The sequence below is a fragment of the Dromiciops gliroides genome, chromosome 5, assembly GCF_019393635.1.
Source record: "Dromiciops gliroides isolate mDroGli1 chromosome 5, mDroGli1.pri, whole genome shotgun sequence".
NCBI lineage: Eukaryota > Metazoa > Chordata > Mammalia > Microbiotheria > Microbiotheriidae > Dromiciops > Dromiciops gliroides.
The window spans coordinates 277,996,166-278,022,129 of record NC_057865.1 but is presented as its reverse complement, the minus strand read 5'-3'; the positions used below and the strand labels follow the sequence as shown (position 1 = coordinate 278,022,129).

The 25,964-nt window shown below is 43.0% G+C and overlaps 1 protein-coding gene across 5 annotated transcripts in view; it reads right to left on the bottom strand.

The window, feature by feature from the left end:
* Positions 1–25,964, bottom strand: part of ANO4 (anoctamin 4) — a 444,684-nt gene that overhangs the window by 45,221 nt on the left and 373,499 nt on the right. For all 5 annotated transcript variants that reach the window (XM_043969145.1, XM_043969146.1, XM_043969147.1 and 2 more), the window contains 4 exons: positions 19,961–20,021; positions 13,160–13,242; positions 11,095–11,235; positions 6,880–7,044 (listed from right to left, as the gene is read on the bottom strand). In XM_043969145.1, coding sequence (XP_043825080.1) covers positions 6,880–7,044; positions 11,095–11,235; positions 13,160–13,242; positions 19,961–20,021 — 450 coding nt within the window. The remainder of the gene's footprint in view (positions 1–6,879; positions 7,045–11,094; positions 11,236–13,159; positions 13,243–19,960; positions 20,022–25,964) is intronic.

Genomic DNA, 25,964 nt, shown 5'->3' with positions numbered 1-25,964 from the left:
TGGGAGCACCTCTACCTATGAAAACACAGGCCAGCTCATGTATCCCTCAATTCCTCAGCACAATGTAAACACCAGCCAACATTTATTGAGGGCTCACTGTGCCATGGAACTAGACTTCTCCACTGGGCAAGGGCTTGAGTGACCATCTTGCAAATGGATGATGGCCTTCCAGAGAAACTAAGAGCCTGAGGGTAGTGTAGCTCTGATCCATCCCTGCAATGGAAAAGAACCAGAGTTCACATCTAACTGACAGTAGGTCAGAGACAAGGTTATTCTAGAGAAAGGGTAGACCATTATTGGGTCAGTATTAAGTGACCCTTGAGTGGTCCCAAAGAGTTTTAGTAGTTCTCATTAAATTACATTGTATGAGACTGTATTTCTCCTTTTTTTGTCTCCCCAGCATTTAGCAAACTGCCTGGCACATAGTAGGTGCTCAATACATATTTCTTGAGAAATTGATTATTGATTGGTTCTCAGAAATTCTTGGATTCCTGTTAAAGACTAAGGATAGTTACGAACTAAAGATGGGGCTATAGTAAGAATAGGAAGACCTATCTGTGTATTATTCATTCTGTATATGATTATAGAGGGACATGTTTTCTCCCTTAATAGAAAGGAAGACTTATGAGCTCCTTAAGGACAGGGATTGTCTTGCTTTTGCCTTCATTTCCTAGTTCCTGGCACACTGTAGGTGCCCAATAAATGCCTGCTGTTTGACTGATGGTGTCAAGGGGATATCTTTTTCAGGTATGGGTTGCCCTCGATGCCCTTTAAGATTTCTGAGCTTATACAAGTCTGTGGTGGCTGCCAGCCCAAGACCTTCTGTTCCATTTGGAGGGAGAAGACACGCAGAGAGAATCCGATTATAAGGTAAGTACATAAGTGCCCTATAAGTGGTTCAATCAATAAGGGCTATTCATAGTAGTTTCATAGCAGGAGATATCACTTACTGCAAGTGTGATTAAGGAGGGTTTCAGAAAAAGTATGGATATTAAGAACAAAAATAGAGGCTACTTATTTTCTCTCTGTCAACATCTATTTCTAGCGATTTCTCTATCCTAGATCTGTTGCATCATCAGTAAACAAGGAAGGTAGAGTGAATTAGATATTGAAAGTTATGCTGGCTCAGTGACCTATTCTTCCCAAACTTGCTTGCCAACCAGTGTTGGGGGGTAGGCCTTACCCAGGACCTTGATATTTGTCATGCAGTCAAGTCACCCCATACCTATTTGTACCTGAAAATTGTCACTTACTCCTACTTTGGGGAGGAACTGAGATACAAGGGCTGATGTGGACCTGTCTCATTTGTCTTTATCTTATCACCAAAGTTAACCATAAAAGCTGGATCAGTTTTCAAGCGATTGCTGATCTCCACTGCACAACCCCTCAACATGTTGCCACCTTGACATACTTATAATAAACTCATTTTAATTCTCTGTCCTGAGTGTTGCTTCCTCAATCAGGGTGAAAGCCCAAACAAAGAATTTTTCTTTTAAAACAATGCTCTCAAACTCAAGGCCTTGGCCATAAGGGGCCAAAACTCCTGAGTACCATTAAAATTAATCAGAAAATGTTTAACAAATAAAAATACAACACAACATAGATACCGCTAATCCATGGTTTTCTAAGTCAATATGTAGCTTGTTTCTAGTTGAGTTGGACACCAATGATTAGATGATCTCTAAAGCCTGTTCAGTCAATCAGTCAACCAATGACTCTATCATCCAGAAAGCATTAATTACCTAAGATGTGGCAGACACTCTTGTTAAGAATTGGGAATACGGGGCAGCTAGGTAGCGCAGTGGATAGAGCACCGGCCCTGAAGTCAGGAGTACCTGAGTTCAAATCCGGCCTCAGACACTTAACACTTACTAGCTGTGTGACCCTGGGCAAGTCACTTAACCCCAATTGCCTCACTAAAAAAAAAAAAAAGAATTGGGAATACGAAGAGAAAGGTGATATTATCTCTTCTCTGAAGGAGTTTACACCAAATGTTCAGGGATACAAGTTCATGTGTAGGGCTTATGAGCTTGTCTTTCCCATCTTTTCCTATCAAGGTGGTAGAAATGCCAAGGAAATGTATCTATGAACACTCAAATACTAAATGAAACTTGAGGGAAAAGATATCCGCCCCCCCCCAAAGGAAACAAACTGAATTGCTTCGGAACATCAAAACTAAGCAAGCCTGGAGTCTTAAGGTTGGGAACATTCATTGTCTGCTGGTTACCAAATATACAGGATGATAGAAACACACAAAGCTCTAGATGTTGTCAGTTACTTGAAAACACAATTCATTCAAATGCCCTCTAGGGCCATTTTTGGAATAATGAAATGACAATAATAGATCCCTCATTCAGCTTTCAGGTTGTGTGAGTCAACAATTTTTCAGTTAGGAACACTGCAGCATGGATTAGTCACACAATTAAGCGTGATGACAAATACCTAAATTACAGGTATACACCATTTAAATGCACCCACCTATCTTGGAAAAAACCCAAACCCAGCAATGATGTCATTTTGAGCAGAAGCCAGGGCACCTGTATTGGGAGGTATGTACTGGTAAGCGCCTATTTCTTGAAAATTGGATTCTGCATGACTTAAAGCTTCAGCATTCCTGGCGGGGGGTCGGGGGGCAGAATGGCAGGGAGCCCAAAGTCAAAAGACCTGGTCAACTGCTTACCCTCTGGGAAAGTCACTGAATCTCCCTGGGCCTCAGTTTTGTCATCTGTAAAAGGAGGGGGTTGGACAAGATGGCCCCCATGGTCTCCACCAGCTTTGGATTCCACTCACGTCCACTCTTTGGAGTCTATAGCAATGACTGCTTTGCTCCCACATCTACATGTATTATGAATATCACAAAAGCCTTCACAGCTAAAAATATGTTGGAGCACCAAGGACCTCTTGAGACGGCACCATCAATAATAAAGGGTCTGTTAGCACAGTTGTCGGACACAATACATAATAATGTTGTCACAAGTGGATACGGTGAAGATTAGACACAGTGGGTGGGTAATCTTAATAGCCTAGACGTGTGAGGCGTTTTAAACTTTGAATACACCATCTTCTTTGGCTCTTTCACCTGTGAGTTAGGTGCTATCATTATCCAACAGAATAATAATTCTGATAGAACAATAATTCCCAAAGAAGGTTTTCCTCATTTTGTAGGAAGGATTCTTTCACCTCAGAAAGAGAGACACTGGCTTATCAGGAATCTGACCTCAGAGTCCAGAGGACCTGAGTTCAGGTGCTGCCTCTGAGGCCCGCTGACAGTGTAATCCTGGGTATTTATCACTGAACCACTCAATGCTCAGCAAGGTAACTCTCTCAGAAATGAGTTGGCAGAAGTCCTTTCATCTAGACGTGAAATCTCAGGGCCAGTCCCTCGACCTCCTTCACAGCAATGGATGCAGGTTATGTTAACGTATCTAACCCCCTGGGACCTCCTAACAGTCTTTTTCAATTACTGTAGCATTTAATTTATCGTGTGACTTCTCAGAAAGATTGGGGAAGAAACCAATCTCGGACCAACCCCAGAGTCCCTTCTGTTCTGCAAACAAAGCATGAGCACACACACAGAACATCCTCATCTCTCCTGGGCTGTGGCTCCCTCGGCTTAGTGAGACTGGAGAAAACTTGAACCTTTCACCAAAGGGAAACACACAAGGTCCCTCATACTCTGCCTATGGCTTTTCAAGGATTTATCCATTCTATGAATTTGGCGGGGGGAAATAGATTTCATGATTTCCCTTCATTTAAATATTATTATTATTTTATTATTATTATGAAAAAGCATGTTGTCAAGAGGCCAGCACACGCTCATGGGACTTATGTCCACTTCTCTTAACAGGAAGAGTTGACTTCTGATGCCATTAATTTGTGCAGAGAGGAGCAGGACGAAGATGGGCAGTCCCAGCTCACCCCTTTCAGGCTGGCTCCCAGGATGTGTTCTCTATGAGCAATGACTGGCATTGGTGGGGAGGGGAGAGGTGAAAGGCATTTCCCAATCCTGAGTCAGATCATTCACTGAGGTCAGGGAGTGGCCTCTGGGGCAGAAATGAATATAAGCTCCCTGTGAGCAGAGAGTGTTTCATTTGTGCGTAATTGTATCCCAGAGCCTGACATAGAGGATGCTCAATAAATACTTGTTGAAGGATTAAACAGATATGGGGCACTTATCCTTTTTTGTGTTGCGGACATCTGTGGAAGTTTGGTGAAGCCTACAAGACCTCTTCGCAGAATAATAACAACCAAAAAAATAACAATAGCAACAGTTAGCAGAGTATTATTATATTTAAAATTTCTCTAGCACTTTACAGATATTATCTCACCACATCCTAACAACAATCCTAGTCAGTGTTGTTATCCCCATTTTATAGATGATGAACCGAGGCCCACGGTCACATGTCTAAGAGTTAACTGAGACAGGCTTTATTTATTTATTTTTTTTTTTCCGGTAAGGCAATTGGGGCTGAGTGACTTGCCCAGGGTCACACAGCTAGTAAGTGTTAAGTGTCTGAGGCCGGATTTGAACTCAGGTACTCCTGAATCCAGGGCCGGTGCTCTATCCACTGAGCCACCTAGCTGCCCCATGAGACAGGCTTTAACGTGAAGCCTTCCAGACTTCAATTTCAGGACCCAATGTAATTGTTTCAAATGCATAAAACACAATACAAAGGATTACAACGGGAACCAATCATAATGAAATAAGCTACCAAAATATTAAAATAAACAAGTTCACACACTCTGGGTTAAGAACTCTCCAATTCAGACTTGAGGGTTTCTCTGAGAGGCCACACATGGAGTCTGGATCACAAAGAGCTAAAGTAGCCCCTGGGACTAGGAACTAAAATAGCAGACACACTCTCCCTACCTCTCTCCTTTGGAGGAAAGAGACATTTAGATCAACAGACAGCATCAGCAACTCTGATGAGGGAGAGGGCTTCAGCTGGGGTGCATCCTTAGGAATGTGGCCACACATCTTCCTTCTCTGTGTATCCCTTCAATACTTGTCATCCTGACTACATGTGCTCCTCCATGTGCATAACGGTGAGTGAGACAGTCAGTGGGAGAGGGTTGCCAACCATGTGTACAGGGAGAATTTTCCATAATTCAGAGGGCTGCTTTACTTTGCAGAAGAAGAATCTCAATATTGAAGAATGACACTTAAATGTCTTAGGGGACAGTTGCTATTGTGTGTATCCTTTGCAAGTGACGATGTCTTCTGTGATGTTTATAAGCCTCCCCTCCCCCTCCCCATTTTATCTGTCTTGGAAGTTCCAACCACTTTCTTTACCACCATGGTACTCTTCAGCAACAGTAGCCATAATAATAGCTAATGTCTATATAGCACTTGGAGGAGGAGGACTTGTATTCCACCAGTGGTGGTGATGGTGGTTGTAGTGACTATGGCAATGGTGGTGGTGGTAGTAGATGGTAGCAGTAGCATTTCTAATGATGTAGGCTTTTAAAAAACGAGCACTGGGGCAGCTAGGTGGCACAGTGGATAGAGCACCGGCCCTGGAGTCAGGAGGACCTAAGTTCAAATCCGGCCTCAGACACTTACTTAACACTTACTAGCTGTGTGAACCTGGGCAAGTCACTTAACCCCAATTGCCTCACCAAAAAAAAAAAAAAAAGCACCATTCAAATATTTAGCAAGGCGTGACCTTGAGACTAGGATTATACCTCGGAATATTCTCTTTCATGGACTGACAGATGATAAACTTCCTATTTGTGATAGGAAATCTCAAAATATAAAATAGTCCTACAGAGCTCAAAAAAACCTGGAGAATTCAGCTGGTGAACTGAACTGAGACCAGTCCATTGTTACAGACTGAACTCTTTCCCATAGGGGACTTAAATTTGATCCATAAAAACTTAAGAGCCCCATTTTTCATAGATGCTGTGGTCCCAAACACTCCTAACTTCTAAACTCCACAAAACAGAAAGCTTCAAACTATAGAGACTTGGGAGTTAGATGCTCTTGGTGAGCCTATGGAAGATGAGCTGGCCTGCTATTTCACTATAAAAAGCAGTTATTTTATCTGCCTATGCAAGAAGAGTCTAGAAATATTAAATGTCCAAGAATAATAGCAGGGTGGCCCTTTGTTCCAGGACTATTTCTACTGGGACCCCATCAAAAGAATGATGATGAGGACAACCCTAACTCCTATTTTATATCGTTCTTTAAGATTTGCAAAACACTTTCCCCACGCACCTCAAGAGCCTCAGTAATCAGTACAAAGAAATGAAAGTTTTCGAGTTTTTTTGCTGTTTCCTATGATTCTCTACAACAACTCTGGAAGCAGGTGACAGGATTATCCAAGTTGAGGCTAAGAGAGGCTTGGATTTGCTGCGGGTCTCACAGCCCCTCCGTGTTAGGGGTGGGACAAGAACCCAGTTTTTTCCTACTCCAGAGCCAGTACTTCCTCCTTTAAGCCAGCCTGCCTCTAACAACAACAAAATTAATCTTGTGGCATATTAATATAGATTCAGAAGTGTTTGATAGGATGCTCACAACTGAACATCACAGACACCTTGGGACATGGGGGCTTAAAGACAAAGATGCTCAGCCTTGGAGGTTAAGCGAGGCTCAAGGTTCAAGGCTCACAGTTGGCAAGTCACTGAGGTGGGATTCGAACCCAGGATTTTAGTACTCACCACAGCTCTTCCAACAGCTTGGAAAAGTCCCGTGTGCCCACACTCCCGGGGAGTGTAAAAGGGTAAGCGAGACAAGCAGTGGATGAGCTGTGACTCTCCTGGGGCTGAGGGGGAGGGCGAGGGGTGTCCTCCTAGTGCCAGGAGAGTAGGGCCGCGTTTGCCTTGCGTCCAGCCAGGTCACCAGTATCTTCCCCACCCCTTCTTCTCTCGCTTACTTACCACATTCAGCAGCATGATGATACAAAAGTTGATGCACACTGCTGTTCCTGTGGTCGCAACCTGAGAGTTATTCCTGATTAAAGCCCACTTGAAGGCAGCAAAAGTACTGACAGTCACAACACGGTAAATGACGATTCCAAACACAGCAGCAATCACCACACAGATCTGCAGAGGAAGAAACAGAGATGGCCTTGTGGGCTTTGGGCTTCAAGAGAATCATCTCCATCAGAAAAAAAAACCCCAAATCTCTCAGTATTAGTGATAAGGCTAGATCATGCGATCTCTCTAGAACTAGGAAGGACTTCTGGTCAAAAACTGTAGGGTTCAACAAATAGAAACTACAGATTGATGGGTACTGACTTTGAAGAGCACAGATCAGCATTATCTATGTTGTATTGTATTTTTATTTTGTTAAACATTTCCCAATAATATTTTAGAGGAATTGACCTATTCTTCTGGTCAGGGAGGATGACACCTCTGATCTAGTCTAGGAGTGTGCTGGGGACAATTCTGACAGGATAAAAGCTGACTGTTAAATTTTCAGGGTGAGCATTTGCACCTTGAAAATTGGCTGGATTTGTTTGGTTGACTGCCTAGTGCTAAGAAAGTGATGGAGAAAATGTTAATGATGCTGCTTAAACTTAACAGGTTGTGGGTCCATTTCCCCCTCCAGACCCTGTTGTTAAACATTTATCAGCACACCCCGGTCCATCTTACATATGAAGAAACTGACGTCTAGGGAGGTTAAGTGACAAAAGATCAAAGGTTCCTAGATCTAGAGATGGCTGGAAACCTTGAAAGCCATCTAAGCCAACCTCTCAGTTGGCAGAGCTTAAATCATTTGCCCAAAGTCCCATAGATTTGAACCCAGCTCCTCTGATTCTAAAGCCAGTTAATTCTCTTTCCACTGTATCTGGCTGCCAAGTAAGCATCAGTGAAATGTCCAGACAGAGATTTTCTTTTAAAAGGGAGATCTTTTCTTTCTTTTTTTGGAGTCAATGGGGCTTAAATGACTTGTCCAGGGTCACACAGATCATAAGTGTCTGAGATAGGATTTGAGCTCAAGTCCTCAGTGCTTTATCTATTGTGCCACCTAGCTGTCCTGTGGGAGATCTTTTCCTTATCGTTTCCCTGTTGTATTTCTGTCCTCTTTGGTATTATCTTGTTATGAGCACTGTATTTACTCTATTTCAGATGATTTGGAAATGAGTAACTCAAATTATAAAGGACGATTGTCTCTTAACAATTCTGTTATGAGATGTGCTTCCCCTGAATAACTCCATATTCTAATTGAGTTTACTGTTTTATATTTCTCTAAAGACTTCAGAACTTGTGTGAAACATTTTGGATAAGAAGTAGAAATAAATCTCCGTATCGCATCCCTGCAGTTCCCAGTGGGTTACGTGACAACTGCATCACAAGCCCAGGAAGAGAACTCGGCTTTCTCGAACCTGAGTTTCACAGCCTTTCAATCCAAAATGAAGACTCGTTAGTCTCCAACCTGGGAATAAAGACTCTTGAACCACAATTTTTACATGAGCTGCGCTATGTGGAACTTGGTGGTCAGAGAACTTCAGGATGCCAGAGGGGTAAGAAGAAGGACCTGTACAGTGTACCTCAAATATGGCACCTGCACCTAGAAACACTCTCCAGCCAAGAGTCGGACTCATCAGCCCTCCCCCTCCGGAAGTTACTGAGCTACTCATATTAACTGATGTGTAACAATAATAACAATAAGAAAAGAATAACTTATATTGATATAGCCCTTTCAAGTTTATGAAGTGCTTTGAGTTGCTTTTACTCATTTGATCTGGACAAGCCATCAGGGGTTGCTGTTATACAATCCTATTTCAGGATTTCAGTAAAGAATTCTTGGGGCATGTGTGAACAGTTTATCTTCTTCCCAGAGGAGAGGAAAGAGTTTTTACTTTATACTGCTCTAGACTTTGAACCCTGTCGTTTCCATTGGAAGAATTAGCCTAGGATCCAGTGAGTTAGGACTAGAGGGGGGACTGAAATCTCATCCAGTCCAACCCTCATCATTTAACATGTGAGGAAAGTAAAGCTTCAGAGAGCTCCCAGAACATGGATTTTAGAGCCAATTTGTCCAATGTACTTATTTTGCTGTTGGGTAAACTGAGGCCCAGAAAAGAGAAATGACTGTTGTAGGGTTGCAAAGGCAGTCATGTCAGAGGTGGGATTTGAACCTGGGTCCTTTGACTCCAGAGCCATGCTCTTTCCATTGCACCACATGGATTCCCTTACAATATACTTTCCAAGTGGTCTTCTAGTTATCCTCACCTTGCCGACTTTCCACTATCTCATGAAGCTGTCCATTCTTCTTCGGGACATTGAGAACAATTGTTCTAAATGGTTTCCCCCTCTTTTGTTGAGTAGAAACCTGCCTCCTGAGAGCTTCTGCCCATCATTCCTAGTTCTGTCCTTTAGGGCTCAGCAGAACCAGCACGGTCCTTGTGCTCCTCATCCAGTCGGACCATTCGCCATTCCCTGTACTCGTCCGGCCCTCATGTCTCAGGGGATGGGGTCTCTCCTAGTGCTTGGCTTTTTAGGCCCCTTGTCTACCTACCCAGTCCTAATGTGTATCTGACTTGGTTGGCTGCCATTCTTAGGTCGGGTCTCTTTCCAGCGGCTCCTGCTCAGGTGTGGCAGAAGAAGCGAACGTGGCCTTGGGCATTGGAAGTCCCTGGGCTTTGTCATCATGTCAGCTCACAGCTAAGGGACAGGGTGTCCCAAAAGTCCTGGTGCAGTTACTAAAGGTCTTAAGGTATGAATGCTTAATAACCAGTAAGTACCTTAATTATATTAAGCACCTACAATGATGATGATAAGAATAATACTGCACCAAGACTTTTGATGACATACAAACCCTCTACGGTAGGTAGGATCAGAGCTTGTGAGCTTGGAGGAAACTTAAAGCCATCTAGTCCAGCCCCCTCATTTTACAGGTGAGGATAACTGAGGCTCAGGGAGGCCAAATGACTTGCCCAGGGTCATACAGGTAATGAAAGGCAGGATGGAAACCTGACTTCAGAATGTGGGCTCTTCCCACTGTACCATTCTGCTTTTCACAATATAATTACCCCCATTTTATGGATGAGAAAACTGAGACCTACGGAGGTTATGGAACTTGTCCAACCATAAGCAGCTAATAAGTAGAGAGGGTTGTGTGGTGTTATAGGAGAGGGGGCACAGGATTTTTTTTTTTTAATTAAAGACTTGGGTTTGAATCCTGCCTCACCTTGGTTACTACCTACGTGACACTGGGTAGCTTTAGTTTTCTCACCTTGGATTAGATGCCCTTAGAGATCAATGTTGTTGCTCAGTTCCTCTAGTGATGCGACTCAGCAACTCCTCTGTAACTACTAATGAGCGTCTGCAGGTGCTGACGTGTTGCAGGGACTTTTTGCCCAAAATACGTGTCAGAGGCAGGATTTGAACACAGGTCTGCCTGACCTCAAAGGCTGCTCCTCTATCTGCCCTGCCTTAGTGTCTTTCAACTAGTCTACTTCCTCCTGAAAACGTGCGGAACATGTGAGTAACCTGCGTGGTCGACTGTGGTCAGACTGCGAGGAGATGTCAAGATTACCCTAACGCTGCTTCTTGATAGGGGTAGTTCAAGAGTGAGGCTTTGGGTCACTTCTCTTTATGCTCTGACCACTGACCTCCCTGGCTTCCTTCAAGTCCCAGCTCAACTCCAGCCTTCCTTCTCCAGGAAGCCTTCCCTCTGTTAGTTATTTCTTATTTATCCCATCTATAGCTTGCGTGGTATAAATTTATTTGGTTATTGTCTCCCCCGTTAGACTGTAAGCTCCTTGAGGGTAGTTAGTCTTTAGCCTCTTCTTGCATCCTCAGCACTTAGCACAACGTCTACACATGTTTACTGATAGATTCATTACGCCTTCACAGAAGAGTGTAGAGAAATAATTGACCCTACAATGACAAGAACTGGATTCTTGCTTCAGTTCAGACATATACTAGCTGGGTGACCTTAGGCAAGCCACTTCCCTTCCTCTGAGCCTCAGTTTCTCCATCTGTAAAATGGGAACAATAATCATTATTTCCACCCACCCCCCACCTGGCTCTTAGGTTTAATATGAAGATTAAATGAGGTCAAGTCTCTGAATGTACTTTATATAAACATCGCCTGTTAGTTTCATTTAGGAAAAAAATGCAAATAGAAAAGAGTCATCAAACCATAAAAAAGATTCCAGATGCAGAAACAACAAGTCTGCTGCATTTATCTGTAAATGCTTGATAAGGTTCTGGTTTTCCTGAAATGGGGTTCATCCGCTCTTTCTTGGAGTATTTGGCTTCAAACTGGGGCCGAATTTCTTCCTAAAGAAGAGATGGACAACTTTTATTGGCAGGGCAGTTGTAGACAGAAAAACCAAACAAACAGACCCACAGACAAATCACTCTTTTACACTGGCCTGCCTGCCATTCAACTGTTTTGGTAACAGCTTCTCCACCCACCAAACAAGTAATCAAGCAAGCAACCAGTCTACTATGGCAGATCTCAAGTATGAGATCAAGAAGTGGTCAGTCTGAAGAAAGTATACCCCAGGTCTACCATTCTTTAAAGTAGGAGATTCAGATAGATATTCTTAGAATCTCCCAAGTATTTCCATTATTGTATTAAATCAAACTATAAGCCATGAACCAAAAAGATTATTTTGAAGTAGTTCCCTAGTGACCCGAGTGAACAAATCTCCTCTCTACTGCTAGGCAGTAACTCAAACATCACAGTGAAGATGAAAATTCTCCATGTTGGAAAATGGAAAAATGCAGTTCTCAGCTAGCTTCAATTATTCTCTTTGTTCTCCTGTTTGGATAGCTAAAAATATGACAATTAAAATCTTGATCACAAGCAATTCGCCTTTAATCAAACGATTTTATTTTTACCTTTGAAAACATATTGAAAACCTATCTCGACCAGCTACAGTCAGGGCTTTTGAGACTTCTGAAACAAATGGAGATCTGATTTATCTAGCCGAAATAAACTCAAACCTGAAAGGTCACAATAAAAAGTAATTACGGGATTAGGAAAAGAATACCAAGGCTTTGGGTTCTATTTGATGGAGATTTCATATAATGTTCATGTGTGTGTGTGTGTGTGTTTGAACAATAGAGGAGAGGATCAAGCTGAGACTGGGCTTTTAACGAAGTGGAGGATATATAAGCCCAGGGAGAAAGCTGGTCAGTGTTAGAATCAGGGCAGAAGCCAAGTGACACCGAGGAAGGGACAGGTATGGAGAAGAGAAACAAGAAGAACTAGTGTTTATATGCTGCATTAAGATTTGCAAAGCACTTGATAAGTATTATTTGATTCTCACAGCAACCTTGGGTGTTTTTATTATCCTCATTTGACAGATGAGGAAACTGAGGCACAGAGAGGTTAAACGATTTGCCCAGGGTCACACACCCTGAGGCAGGATTTGAACTTAGGTCTTCCTGACTCTAAACTGGATGTGCAAAGTAAACAACCATATGAAATGCCTATGAGGTTTATGTGAATTGGTAAGGAGTTAAATGGAGGGAAAATTATATCCCTAGCACTTAGCATAGTTCCTTGCATACAGTAAGTGTGTAATAAACATTTACTTATCTTACCCAGTTTCTAGAATGGGTTCAGCTTTATTCCATTTGTTAAAGGCAACCACAGTGGTGGATAGACATGGAAACCTAGAAAGTCCCCCACTTTCTCCACCTTCCCCCAGGCATTTGCACATCTCCAATTTTTCAGCTCTTCTTCATGTTTTGTCATGTTTGTGAGCTCCTGCAGAATAGGTACTGCTTTGTTTGCTTGCATGTGTTCCTAGCACTTGACAGTGCTGGGCACATAGTAAGTATTTAAATATTTTACCTGAGTATCCATCTATTTAATCTGACTAGATAGTAGGGAAAGGACATTTCTCAGTGACTCTGGGTAACAGGGCAGGGACAGGGACTGAATTTGTGATTTCATTGGCACAGGGGACTTCCAGGGAAGCAAAGTCCGTTGACAAACCAATGGCCATCAACACCTTGTCTGTAACTTGTTATCTTAGGGATTTGCCCCGGGGCGTTGAGAGGTGGAAGCGACTTGCCCATGGTCACCCAGCCAGTTGGGGAGTGGCAGAACCTGGACCTGGACCTTCCTGGCCCTGAGTCTGGCTCTCTCTCCGTGATACTCTCCTGCCTCCATGGATGCAGCCGGGGCCAGGGACCACCTGGGGAAAAGGATGGTGTTACTAGCTGCGGGGCACGTTTTCATACAAACCTCCTCTTCTTCCCAGTCGATCAAGTCCCAGTCATAAGCAATCACTGCTCGCCTTCTCTTCCAAAACTCCAGGAACACGGTTGCTGGAACGTAAAGAGAAAAACGATAAACGAAAGTAAAAAATGCATTGAAGGCACTGCTGGGAGATAAATTGTACAGTGAGAGTGTAAGCCCCCTGAGGACAAGCACGGCTTCATGTTTAGATCTTCTAGATCCAGAGCCCAGCACACAGTAGGCTTGTGGAATTAAATCTGACAGGGGGAGGAGCAGCATCTGTTGAAATAAGGGATGAGGACTGGATCTGTGATTTCACTGGGATAGGTGAGCTCCCGGATGAGGAAAGTCCTTCCACTACTAACACAGGGTATCCCCAAAGTCTTAAGCTTTAATAGCTTAGAACTTCAGTGAGATTGTCAGGACACCTTGTGTATTTGGCACCTTCTTAAAAGGCTCAGCTGTTCTGCTTGGTTTCAACTCCACCATCATCTTCATCATGTCCTGCCCAGGGTCATCACCAGGAAACACAAGATCCTGGAGATTGCTTCAGCTTGGGCACTCCCACCTCTTCAGCCCCCTCCGCTGCTCCCGCCTGCCTCTCTGATTGGAGGCCTGGAGGGTGGAGCAAACAACTCCTCCCACAGCCTCCCTTTCAAGAGGGCTCAGCCATCTCTTCATGCGTCACCAGCTGCTCTGCCGTCATATTCATCATGCCCCCCCTCCTTTTTAGCTTCTTTTTGGGTGCTGTCTCCCCTCATTAGATTGTAAACTCCTTGAGGGAGGGGACTCCATGTCTTCTCCTTGTTTTTATCCCTAGCATCCAACAGAGTGCCTGGCACACAGGAAGTACTTCATAAATGATTATCATATCATGTCAAAGGTCACTGAGGAATCACGCGACTTGCCCAGTGTCACGAGGCACATGATGATGACATAACAATAATACCAACGACTGACATTTGGATAGTGTCTTAAGGTCTTTGAAGCTTTGTCCGGATGCCCATGGATTCCCTAAGGCGACGCCAGTGTGCTCTGCTGGGGTTATAATGTTCTACCAAAGATAATCCAACATGCTACCAATTGTAATTCATTGGCTATTCTTAGCTTTCTTAGGCTGGCAAAGTTGGGGGGGGGGAACATGTTGCCTTTCATCCAATCGAAAAGGCAACTGATGACTAAATTCAAGTCTCTTCAGCACCCTTGGTGCCCTTCTCTGGGTATCCTTAACAGGTCCTTCCATAAATATCCTTCAGATATGGCCCAACCACAGCACTCAGCCAGTCAGTCAATAAGCATTCATTGAGCACCTACTGTGTGCCAAGTATCCTGCAAAGACAGACAAGGAGCGGCCCTTGCTCCCCAGGAGCTCACAGTCTCATGGGGAAGACAACCTGCAAGCAACTCAGCACAAACACAGTGTGAGAAAATAATTACTAGTGGTAGATTTCTAGGACAAACCCAGACTTGGCAGTGTAAGCTTCTATCTCTCCCCCTTCCCAGCCTTTGAGCCTGCAGTTTAACAAAAGGAATGCAGAGTGACCTTTCTGATTAGCTAGGGGAGGAAACACCTTGACCGCAGAATGATGCTAACCAGTTAGCTTAGATCAATGTGTTGTGACCCACCTTTACCTGAAAGAGGATAAAAATCCCTGGGGATAAAAGGGTTGCTCTCTTACACTCCTAGCCCTTCTCTTACTCTCTTACCCTGGGCTCTCTCTGGCCCCCTTCCTGGGACTCTTCATGCTGTGTATGTAACTGTTCAGGCCTGTAAGGCCTGAACTAGTGAGGAAGTCAGGCAGACACATGGTCAATCCTTTAGTAATATGGGATCTTAATTAATAATAAATGCTTACTGCCCAAACTGGTGCAATAGACTTTAATTTATAAGTAGCAATACTTTAGAAAACCCCAGCTAGTCCCACAATATTTCAAATAACACAACAGTATATATGGAAAAAATTGGAGAGAATTAACAAAAGGAAGGCATGAGTATTCATGGTGGGTTGGGATGGCTTTTTGTAGAAGGTGGAATTTTAAATGGAACTTGAGGGAAGCAGATGTGGAAGTGAGGAGGGTGAGAATTTCAGTTAATGAAAATGCCTGGAGCTGGGAGATGGACTATCATGTGGAGGGATATCAAGGAGACCAATGTTCCCAGATCCAGAGTGCATGGAGGAGGGTAATGAATGAGGTGATACAAAGCCAAGGTGAGAGGAAATCAAGGACTAAAACCACCCTCGGGAAGCCTGGGGAGCCCTTCTCTGAATCATATTTTTAAATGCACAAAATAATATATACAGGATGGCAAAAGACACCAATTATCTTGAAATACAATTATATACATGTGTGTATATACATATAATCAAATGTGTATGCATATATTTATATGCACATGTGCATATATGCATTGAATATATATACATAAAATAGGATACAATATGGAACAGTGCCCATATATATACATATCTAAAATGATATAGAGCTATATACATATGTATACACACATAGATACATAGATATATGTGTATATATATACATATTTATAGATACATTTATATTTGTGTAGCAATACATAATATGTGTACATATAAACACACATGTATATGTCTATATATAGAGACACATATGAAAATATGATTGTTTGTATGTCTGTGTTTGTAAAAAACCTGGACTCAGGTTGTGAATCCCTGGATCAGGGACTCTTTAGCCACAATCACATAAGAAGGAGAATCCACAGTTAATATTGAGCGGCCTAAATATGTGACTGCTTCTGTCTGTCCCTTTCTGGGCTAGAAAACGGGATGTCCTGGGATGCTGAACACCAGGCAACAGGGGTCATGGCTCCAGCTCTTTCAAGATATTTAAAGGACTCATGTGACTTTTCATCTTGATAGTGGATATTAGAAATTTATTTCCAAGGAGAAAAAAGATGTTGGATTTTTTTTCCTTCAGCCATTAAAAAACAAAAGAAAGAAAAGGAGTCTAGGAATTTAATGGGACCCTTCCTTGTCCCTTCAGAGGGACATCTGCTGCTTGCTGTGTGTGGCTGGCACCACAACAGTCAATTCTGTTAAGAAGAGAAGCAGCCTCTTTATTTACTTGTTCTTTTTTCCTCTCGTTTCTACAGGGAGGCCTGACTCAGTTTCACTGTAAACATTTCCCGGGAGCAGGTGAAGACAATATTTTTTCCTCTGAAGGGGAGATTTCCTGCTGAATGCCCTATACTTAATGACAGTTTGCTCTATGGCACTTGACCCCAAGACATCCCCCACCCCACCCCACCCCCCACCCATTCGTCTTTTATTTATATGATGCTTTACAGGTTTCAAAGCACTTTCTCTTCTGTTAAGTAATTTTCTCTCTCAACACCCTGGTGAGGTGAGACAGTGGGGTAGAGGAGGTACAACATGGGCTTAGATGCAAAAAGAACTGGGTTCAAATCCTCTCTCAAATGCTTAGTGAGTGACTCTGGGCAAGTCATCCTTCCTGAGCCTTGGATTTCTGCCTGTTAAAATGGGGACAGCACTGCTCTCAGCATGGTATTGGTGAAAGGATTATGAGTCAGAGAGCCTGGGCTCACATCCTATGGGGCCTCTCTGGGCAAATCCTGGATTCACCTATAAAGTGAGAGGAGTGGGCTGCACAACTCTTCAGCCTCATTTCAGCTCTAAATAGTCAGTTCTCTGGAATGACGTCCTGTATGTTAAACACTTTGAAAACTTTTTTAAAAAACGTGCCATGTAAACTCAAGCCAGCTTCCCCATCATCAGGCAGGGCACCTATGGCAACCCCTGCTGAGGCAACGGAGAGCAGAAATCCACCGACTTTGCTTCAAGCCACATGGATCTGAAGAGAGGAAGCAGAGCTTAGCCTATGCATCTGATATTCTCAGTGGCAAATATTTTACACAATTAAAAACTCACTTTTCATAATCTCTTTAGGTTGATTCATATGTGACAGTGAAAGTTATACTGAACACACGCATCTGAAAACCAGAAAAGCAAAGTGTTGGAATAGATAGAGAGCTGGCCTTGGAGCCAAGAAGTCCAACATTCCAATTCTGCCTCTGAAACATCTTGGCTGTGTGCTCCCAGCACCCCAACCAACTTGCTGAGACTGTGAGATGCAGAGAATTGCTAACCTGCGTCAGGGGAGGTTTTCACACTAGGGGTTCCCCATACTGATTTAATTATAGGTATAGGATGATCCCTACTCCACATCCCCTAAATTAAACCTGGAAGCAAAAACAAATTATTTAAAATTAATTTTCAATAATTGTAGTATAGTGAGCATCAGGCAGGCATCTTCATTCCTTCCTTTTGTAACGATTGGAATGACGCCACCTGCTGGAGACTTACTGTAGAAGAGTTCCGCCCATGAAGCGGAGGTCTTTGAGGGCAAGACCAGGAGTCTTTTCTTTTCATGGGCGGAACTCTTCTACAGTAAGTCTCCAGCAGGTGGCGTCATTCCAATCGTTACACTTTTCTTCCTCCTTGCCTCCTCTCTCTCTCCTTTCCTTCCTCTCACCTTTCTCCCTCCTTTCCTTTCTCTTTCCTTCCCTTCCTCCCTTCCTCCTTTCTTCCTCCTTCTCTCCTTTCCCTTTCCCTCCCTCCCTTCCTCTCTCCATTCTTCTCTCCCTCCCTTCCTTCTGTAATGAGTTCACCTTAAAACAATCATTTCTATTTTTAGATCTGGACCTGAGATTTGATCAATCCAGGAACTCCTGAGGTAAATACTTCATTTACCTAGGGGCAGCTAGGTGGCGCAGTGGATAGAGCACCGGCTCTGGAGTCAGGAGGACCTGAGTTCAAATCCAGCCTCAGACACTTAACACTTACTAGCTGTGTGACCCTGGGCAAGCCACTTAACCCCAATTGCCTCACCAAAAAAAAAATAACAATAAATAAATACTTCATCTACCAATAGAGATGAACAATTTGTCTGTAATTTCCAGTCTCAGGAATTGCCTAATTTTCAATACCAATAATGTCTAATTTCTAATAATGGGGGCACTGAGAGGTTTAAGTAATTTATCCATGGACACACAGCCAACAAGTGTTGCAGGCAAGATTTGAACCCAGGGCTTTCTGACCCTGGGGTCAACTCTCTATCCATGTGCTGAGCTCAAATACACAATCGTAATCTTGATATTTTGGTTAGACTTGATGAAGATCTCAATGAGTTTGTTTATTGAAGAGAATTTAGTTCTTGGGACCAGTTAAAATAAGAGACCGACAAGCCCTGCTGCAAACCACAAAGAAGCTAAGATGAGTGCAGATGACTGGATATCTAGGGGATTGGTATATGAGTGCAGATGTCTCTGCCAACATCAAGCTCCCTAACGACTCCTATTTCATCTCCCTCAGCCCCCGCTCCCCCTCCCCAGGGAGAGAAGCCGATTTAGATTCTGTAATTGTTCTCTCCTTTGTATGTTTCTGAACAAAATCCAGTGCTAAGGAAAAGCCTCGGTGATTCCAATTTATGGAGACCCAGCCATCAATTTCACTCCATAAGGTGCCAATCATCGCCCAAGGTGGCCCCATCTTGGCTGGTTCACACTGGCTAATGCAGCCAGCGGAGGTGTTTCAGAAAGTTCATTTTAACTTGGTAGCAGAGCCCTGTGGTCCCCTACAGGGCCAGCTCAAAATAGAACTTGCAGAATCTCTGGAGAAGCGTGAGAATTTGAGCAAAAGGGAAACAAGGAAACAAACTCCCCTTCTCCAGGGGGCTTGTGAAGGCTGGCTGCAGAGAAACTGTCCCAGCGAGAGCAGTGAAAGCCTGTGTTTAGTTTGTAAAATCCTTTAACTTGTCTTTCCATCAACCAGGAAGCAATGATTAAACACCTACTGTTTGCCAGGCACTAGAAGGGGCACAATGGAGAGGGAGATGAGATGATAATTGTAAAGAACTCTGAAAACCTTAAAATGGTATATAAATGTGCAAACTTTACAATGCTATATAAATGCTGTGCTGCCTTATTTCCTTCTAGAATGTTAGCTGAAACATAAAAAAAAAGATTCAGAATTCAGTCCTGGCCTTACCTTTACATTGAGAAACAAGTTACTCAATTTAGTCAAAACTATCTTCTTATAAATGTTCAATGTCAGACTTTAAAAGGGATATATTCCTTGAATTGGGGCAGCTAGGTGGCACAGAGAATACAACCTTGGGCCTGGAGTCAAGAAGACCTGAATTCAAATCCGGCCTCAGTTTCCTAGCTGTGTGACCCTAGACAAGTCACTGAACCCTGTTTGCCTAGGTTTTCTCCTCTGTAAAGTGAGCTAGAGAAGGAAATGGCAAATCACTACAGTATCTTTGCCAGGAAAACCCCACATGGGGTCTCAGAGAGACACAACTATAAAATGGTTCCTACTATTGTTATTCAGTCGTTTCTGCCATGTCCAACCCTTCATGACTTCCTTTGGGGTTTTCTTTGCAAAGATGTGGCAGTGGTTTGCCATTTCCTTCTCTAGTGGCTCCTATATAAAAGTCTCATTATTGAGAGATGCAAAGTTAAATAAGATGGGGTCCCCTCAATAAGGTGCAGGCTCCTTGTGGAAGGGACCATTTTTGTCTGTATTCCCAGGGCCAACCCAAGCAGGCCCTTTTAAAAATATTTATTGAATTGAACTGAATGACTTTTTAGGAGCTCACAATATCTTCTAGGGAGATCCAAGGCAGGGACGCAGAGAGAGAATGCCAATTGGACTGGGCATCAGTGCGATGAGATCAGATTGAGGGAAATTGTATCATGTAATCTAGATGTAGGAAAGTACTTAAAGGATGCACCTTCCAACGACTTACCCCAGACCGCCATGAAAACAGCAAAAAAGACGGTGGCTCCATTGTCAAAAAGATGGGTAACCTGGGGACAATAGGGATCAGGAGTTAAGTTTATTTAGGAAGAACAGCAATTCTGACACATAAGGTTTTCTATTTTCTCTTCTTTTCTGGTTTCTATAAGAACCAAAGTATTCGCTCAGTGATTTCTTCAAGGGCCAAATTATGAAGGGGGGATCTATAGCCATGAAGAGGGTCAAGGCAGTGAAGAGGATTGGTTGAAGTCATTTGGAGTGAAGGAGATGTTGATTTCAGAGTCATTAGGACATTTTTGGAAGGTTAAGGGTCAAATTCACATGTTTCTCAGTAATTGTATTGCTTCCCATTTTATAAGGATCCCATATTTTAGGAAGGACTCAAGTCTACTACAGATTGATATTATACAGCCTCAACTGGGTCCTCACTGCTCCTAGGCATTCCCATTTTACACCTCTCTTAGCCACTCTCTACAGACTCTTCCAAACCTTCTCATCCCTCCTCCAACTTCCCGTGGCTCCCCTTCCTCCCACTCTCTCAGCCAAGATCCTTGCCTCATATTTTATAGAAAAAGTTGAGACCATTCGAAGCAAGCTCCCTCTTCTCTCCTCCTTCTCATCTCCCATTGCTCAGACGCCTTCACCACTCTCTCCTCCTTCCCCCTGCCTCACGTGAGGAGGTGGACGGCTCCTCACCGAGGCTACCTATTCAAGGAACAAGACACTCCATCTCTCAGCGGGGCATTGCCTCTGGCAATGATCTCCCTCCTCTGCTTTGACTACCCACCTCCTTGGCTTCCTTCAAGTCCCAACTAAAATCCCACCTTTTTCAGGAAGTCTTCCCCAACCCCTCTGAATTCTAGGACCTTCCTTCTTTAGTTATTTCATATTTATCCTGTATGCAGCTCGTTTGTAGATGTTTGTTTGCATGTTATCTCCCCTACTAGAGTGTAAAGCTCCTTGAGGCCAGGGACAACCTTATACCTCTTTTTGTATCCCCTGCACTTAGCACAGTGCCTGGCACATAGTAGGTGCTTAATACATGTTTGCTTGAGAAGGATAAGTTGAAGTAACAAGGGATGTTTAACTGGAGGGTGAAAAAAAGTGTGGGGTCAGAGATGGGAGATAGAGGAGACATATTAATTGTTTCAAATATTTGAAGGGTTATCATATAGAGAGGGGCCTGGACTTGTTCTGCTTGGTGCTAACAGGTAGAACCAGGAGCAATGGGAGGAAGCTGTAGTGAGGCAAATTTAGGTTTGATGTCAGAGAAAACTCCTTAACAAATAGCACTATCCAAAAATGGAATGGGCTGTCTCAAGAAGCTAGTCAGTCAGGGGGGCTAGGTGGCGCAGTGGATAGAGCACTGGCCCTGGATTCAGGAGGACCTGAGTTCAAATCAGACCTCGGATACTTAACACTTACTAGCTGTGTGACCCTGGGCAAGTCACTTAACCCCAACTGCCTCACTAAAAAAACAAATAAAAAAAAGAAGCTAGTGAGTCAAGAAACATGTATTAAACACCTACTATGTGCTAGGTGGGCAGGGAGGTGACACAGTGGAGAGAGTGCAGGGCCAGGTCTTGCCTCACACACTTACTAGTTGTGTGACCCTGGGCAAGTCACTTCACCCTGTTTGTCTCAGTTTCCTCATCTGTCAAATGAGCTGGAGAAGGAAATGGCCAACCACTCTAGTATCTTTGCTAAGAAAACTCCAGTGGGGGTCACAAAGAGTCAGACATGACTGAAGAGGACTCAACAGCAACAACATGTGCCAGGCACCGGACTGAGCACTGGGGACAAAGAAAGGCAGAAGACAGGCCCTGCCCTCAAGGAGCTCAGGATATCATGGGGAAGGCGACATGCAGAAAACTGTATAAGCAAGTGATGGAAAGGACAAATTGGAAATAACCAACAGGATTGAGGGGAACGGCTCCTTTCTTGGAAGTCTTCAAGCAGAGCCTCCCATTGGGCGTGTGTTTTTCAGATAATGGGTGAGTGATGCAGGGGAAATAGCTGGATTTGAAGTCAGAGGTCCTGGGTTTTAATTTGGACCACCCTCAAGTCATATCAATCAATGGAACTGAATGATGCTAACCAATTAGCTTAGAGCAATGGATAATGACCCGTACCTATCTAAAGGGAATGAAACCCTTGGCCATGCCAGGGTCAAGCTCTGGCCTTGTCTTCTCTTGGTGCATGCTCTTCCTCTTAGAAGAATGTAGGTCTGAAGGCCTGAGACTATGAGAAGTTAGGGAGACATGTGGTCAATACTTTACTGATGTATACTGGTTTTTTTTTTTTTTTTGGTGGGGCAATGGGGGTTAAGTGACTTGCCCAGGGTCACACAGCTAGTAAGTGTCAAGTGTCAGAGGCCGGATTTGAACTCAGGTACTCCTGAATCCAGGATTGGTGCTTTATCCACTGTGCCACCTAGCTGCCCCCACTGATGTATACTATTAATTAATAATAAAGGCTTACTGCCAAAAATGGTGGAATAGCCATTAATATATTAATAGCAATTAATTTATAAAATATAGTAGTAATAATAATTTTAGAAAACAGACAGCGTTAAGCAACTTGCCCAGGGTCATACAGCTAGTAAATGTCTGAGGCCAGATTTGAACTAAGGTCTTCCTGACTCCAGGCCTGGTGTTTTCTAGTTGCCCTGAAAACTTCCTTACTCCTATTATTATGTAAGTTCATTGAAGGCAGGGATTGTAATGGTTATAAATATCTATGGAGTAGTGGATATAAATATCTATATCTATGTCCATACCTATATCTACTTCCATGTGTGTATATACACACACACACACACATATATATATATATATATATATACACACATATACATACGTACTATCTACCTACATACATATATACATATATATCTTAAATGCTTGGCACACAGTAAGCACTAAATGAATAGTTTTTCATTCATTTGTTCATAAAAAGAATATTTTGAAATATTCTTTTAAGCTAGTGCCTTCTCTCAGTTGATTATCTGCTAATTAACACGTACATATCATATTGTTCCCCATTGTTTGAAGGCTGTCTCCCCCATTAGACTGGGAGCTTCTTCAGGGCAGGGACGGCGGGTTTTGTTTTTGTTTTGGCTTTTCTCTGTATCACCTGCACTAAGCACAGTGCCTAGTGCCTAAGAAGCTCTGAATGTTTGCTTGGTGACTTAAATATGCTCTGTGCAAACACACGAGGTTTTGTTTCCCAAAGTTCCCTGACTTCATACTTTCTTCATATTACAAAAGCAATGGCTGTTTCCCAGAGCGGGGCTGAGCTAGCTAAGCCACAGAAACCATCATTTTGACCCATATTAATACTGCTGAATAACAGCTATATTTATCCTTACACGTAACAGAGAGACAGCTGGGGATTTCTCTACCACTTGGATCACTTAGGTAGCAGCAAGGGCTTGAGGAGAAGTGAGATCTCTGCCAAGCCAAGGCTTTCTATCCTGTGTAAATCACACTAGCACTGATGCCAAGCTTGGATGAATGATGCTTCTTGGCAAAGGAGGGCTTGGTTTTTGGGTTGGTTTTTTTTGTTTCTGTTTTTGCATTTTATGCGCCTATATAAAACATACATCATTACCCCTGTGAGAATAAGCCTGTTGCAAAGAGGTTGTTTCCTGGTCTATTAAAGGTGTGATTGATTTTTGCTTCTTCCCAAAGGTGGTGCCTTGTTTTTCTCTGAACAAAGAGAAAAGAACAGCTTACTGAACATGGGAAGGGAGAGAAGGGACTAAAACCTGGGTACCATTAGGGTAGGCTGAGGGCTACTAGATGAATGACTGAAAATGCATTTCTTAGGCATTTACCACATTCCAGCCACCAAGCCCTGGAGATTCAAAAGCAAAAAGACAGTCTCTGCTTTCAGAAAAGTCTAATTTTATCTTTTTATATTTCGAGCTTTGTTGTTTTGGAGACTAAGAGTTCATCCGATTTCCCACTTTGTAGGGAATCCTACAGAGGTGACACCCCCATCCCTGGTGCAGATTGGGAACTCCTTTGTAATTTGTTCAGTCTTGGAGAGTTGCCCGGGAATGCTGAGACTTGCCCAAGGTCACATGGCTTTTTTTGTGTCACAGGCAGAACTCCAACCCATGTATAATATTCATCAGAATGTTAATGCTTACACAGCACTCTCATTTGAGAGTCACAGTAGTCCAGAGTGGCATGCCCAGAGAGGTTAAGTTACTGCCCAAGGGGGCAGAGGGACTGAAGAGAAGACTCAAGATTTGCTGCCTCTTACAATGAGTGAGTCCCAAGGGTGGGATTAGGACCTAGGCTTTCCTGGTCCCAAATCCAGCAATGCAGGAAAAGTATCAACTGGGGATGTTGAGAGCCAGAAATAATAGTTTGCACTATTGGTGGACCAGTACACAATGTTGAGGGGCAGCTAGGTGGCCCAATGAAAAGAGTGCTGGCCACGGAGTCAGGAAGACCTGAGTTCAAATCTAGTTCCAGATACTTACTAGCTATGTGACCCTGGGCAAGTCACTTAACCCTGTTTACCTCAGTTTCCTCATCTGTAAAATGAACTGGAAAAGGAAATGGTAAGCCACTCCAGTATCTCTGCCAAGAAAACCCCAAATGGGGTCAAGAAGAGTCGGCCACAACAACATACGATGTGGATTGATGGATTGAATCAATTATTGGTTTCGATTAGACACAATCTTTAATGGAACCACTCCTGCCTTTTCAATGACCACTTCTATTATCATAGAACTAGAATTAGAAGGAACCTCAGAGGTAACTTAATCCAGTGTCTTCAATTTACAGATGGGGACACTAAGGCACAAGGAGGGAAGGTGACTTGCACAGGGGGTTCAGAGGATCAAAAATTTAGAACTGGAAGCGACCTCAGATGCTATCTAATCCAAACTGATCATTTGACATATGAGGAAAATGAGGCACAGAAAGGTGACGGTCACATAGCTAAGAAGTATTGGAGGTGGGATCCCCAAGTGCCCTAACTCCAGAGGCAGCATGGTGCTCTTTCTACCTCATCATCCGGCTATCTCAATCTACCTGTTCTCATGAAGGGTTTTTCTTTTCATTCTGCTAAGGCAAGCTCTTGGATACAGAATGCAAGCATATATCTACTTCTCCCCTTGGTAGGTATTCAGAAACAACAAATCAACAAAGTCCTTTGGGAAAACAAAGGGTTTATTCTGTTATTTCTAATACATTTCCTCTTAAAATTTTTGTGATGGATATTCTCCTAGAGAACATCACTCAGACCTTACCAGAGACTTTATCTTTTAATGTAAAAGCAGCAACAGAAGGGACTTTTCCGAGCTTTTTGAATCAGAGCAGATTGGAAGCCAATGAGTTACGGTGGAGAATCTGCCCTTTAAACTCAGTTATGTTGTGGATGGGACTTTCTGTCCTCATCCAACTTAAATTTTCCTCACTCCTGCTGTGATGCTTCCCTTCATCTGTTCTCTCCTCTGGGCAATTGAGTTTTCTTTATATATTTCACCTCTCTGTACATTTGCCAAAGGGAGTGTACTTTCTTTGATTCCTTGCGGAGGGCTCCAGAAGCTCAAATTTACTCTAAAAGGCAGCAAAGTGGCACAGTGGATAGAATGCTGGATCCAGAGTCAGGAAGAACTAAGTTCAAATCCTGCCTGAGACACTTATGAGCTGTGGTAGCTTGGGAATGTTCTTTCACCTTTTTTCAACTTTATCTTAGCCTCAGTTTATTCACCTTTAAAATGGGGATAGTAGTACTGGTGTGAGAATCAAATGAGATGTCATTTCTTTATATCTATAACTATATATCTATTGCATGTAATATATACCTATTATAAGCTATATTTATATTATATAGAATAGATATAAATATAACAATAATACATATATGCTGGGCCTCATTTCTCATCTGTCAAATGAGGGCTGGTCTCTGAGGATCCTTCTTGTTCTAAATCTGTGATTTTATGAGCTCCTTCCTTCTCTCCCTCCCTCCTT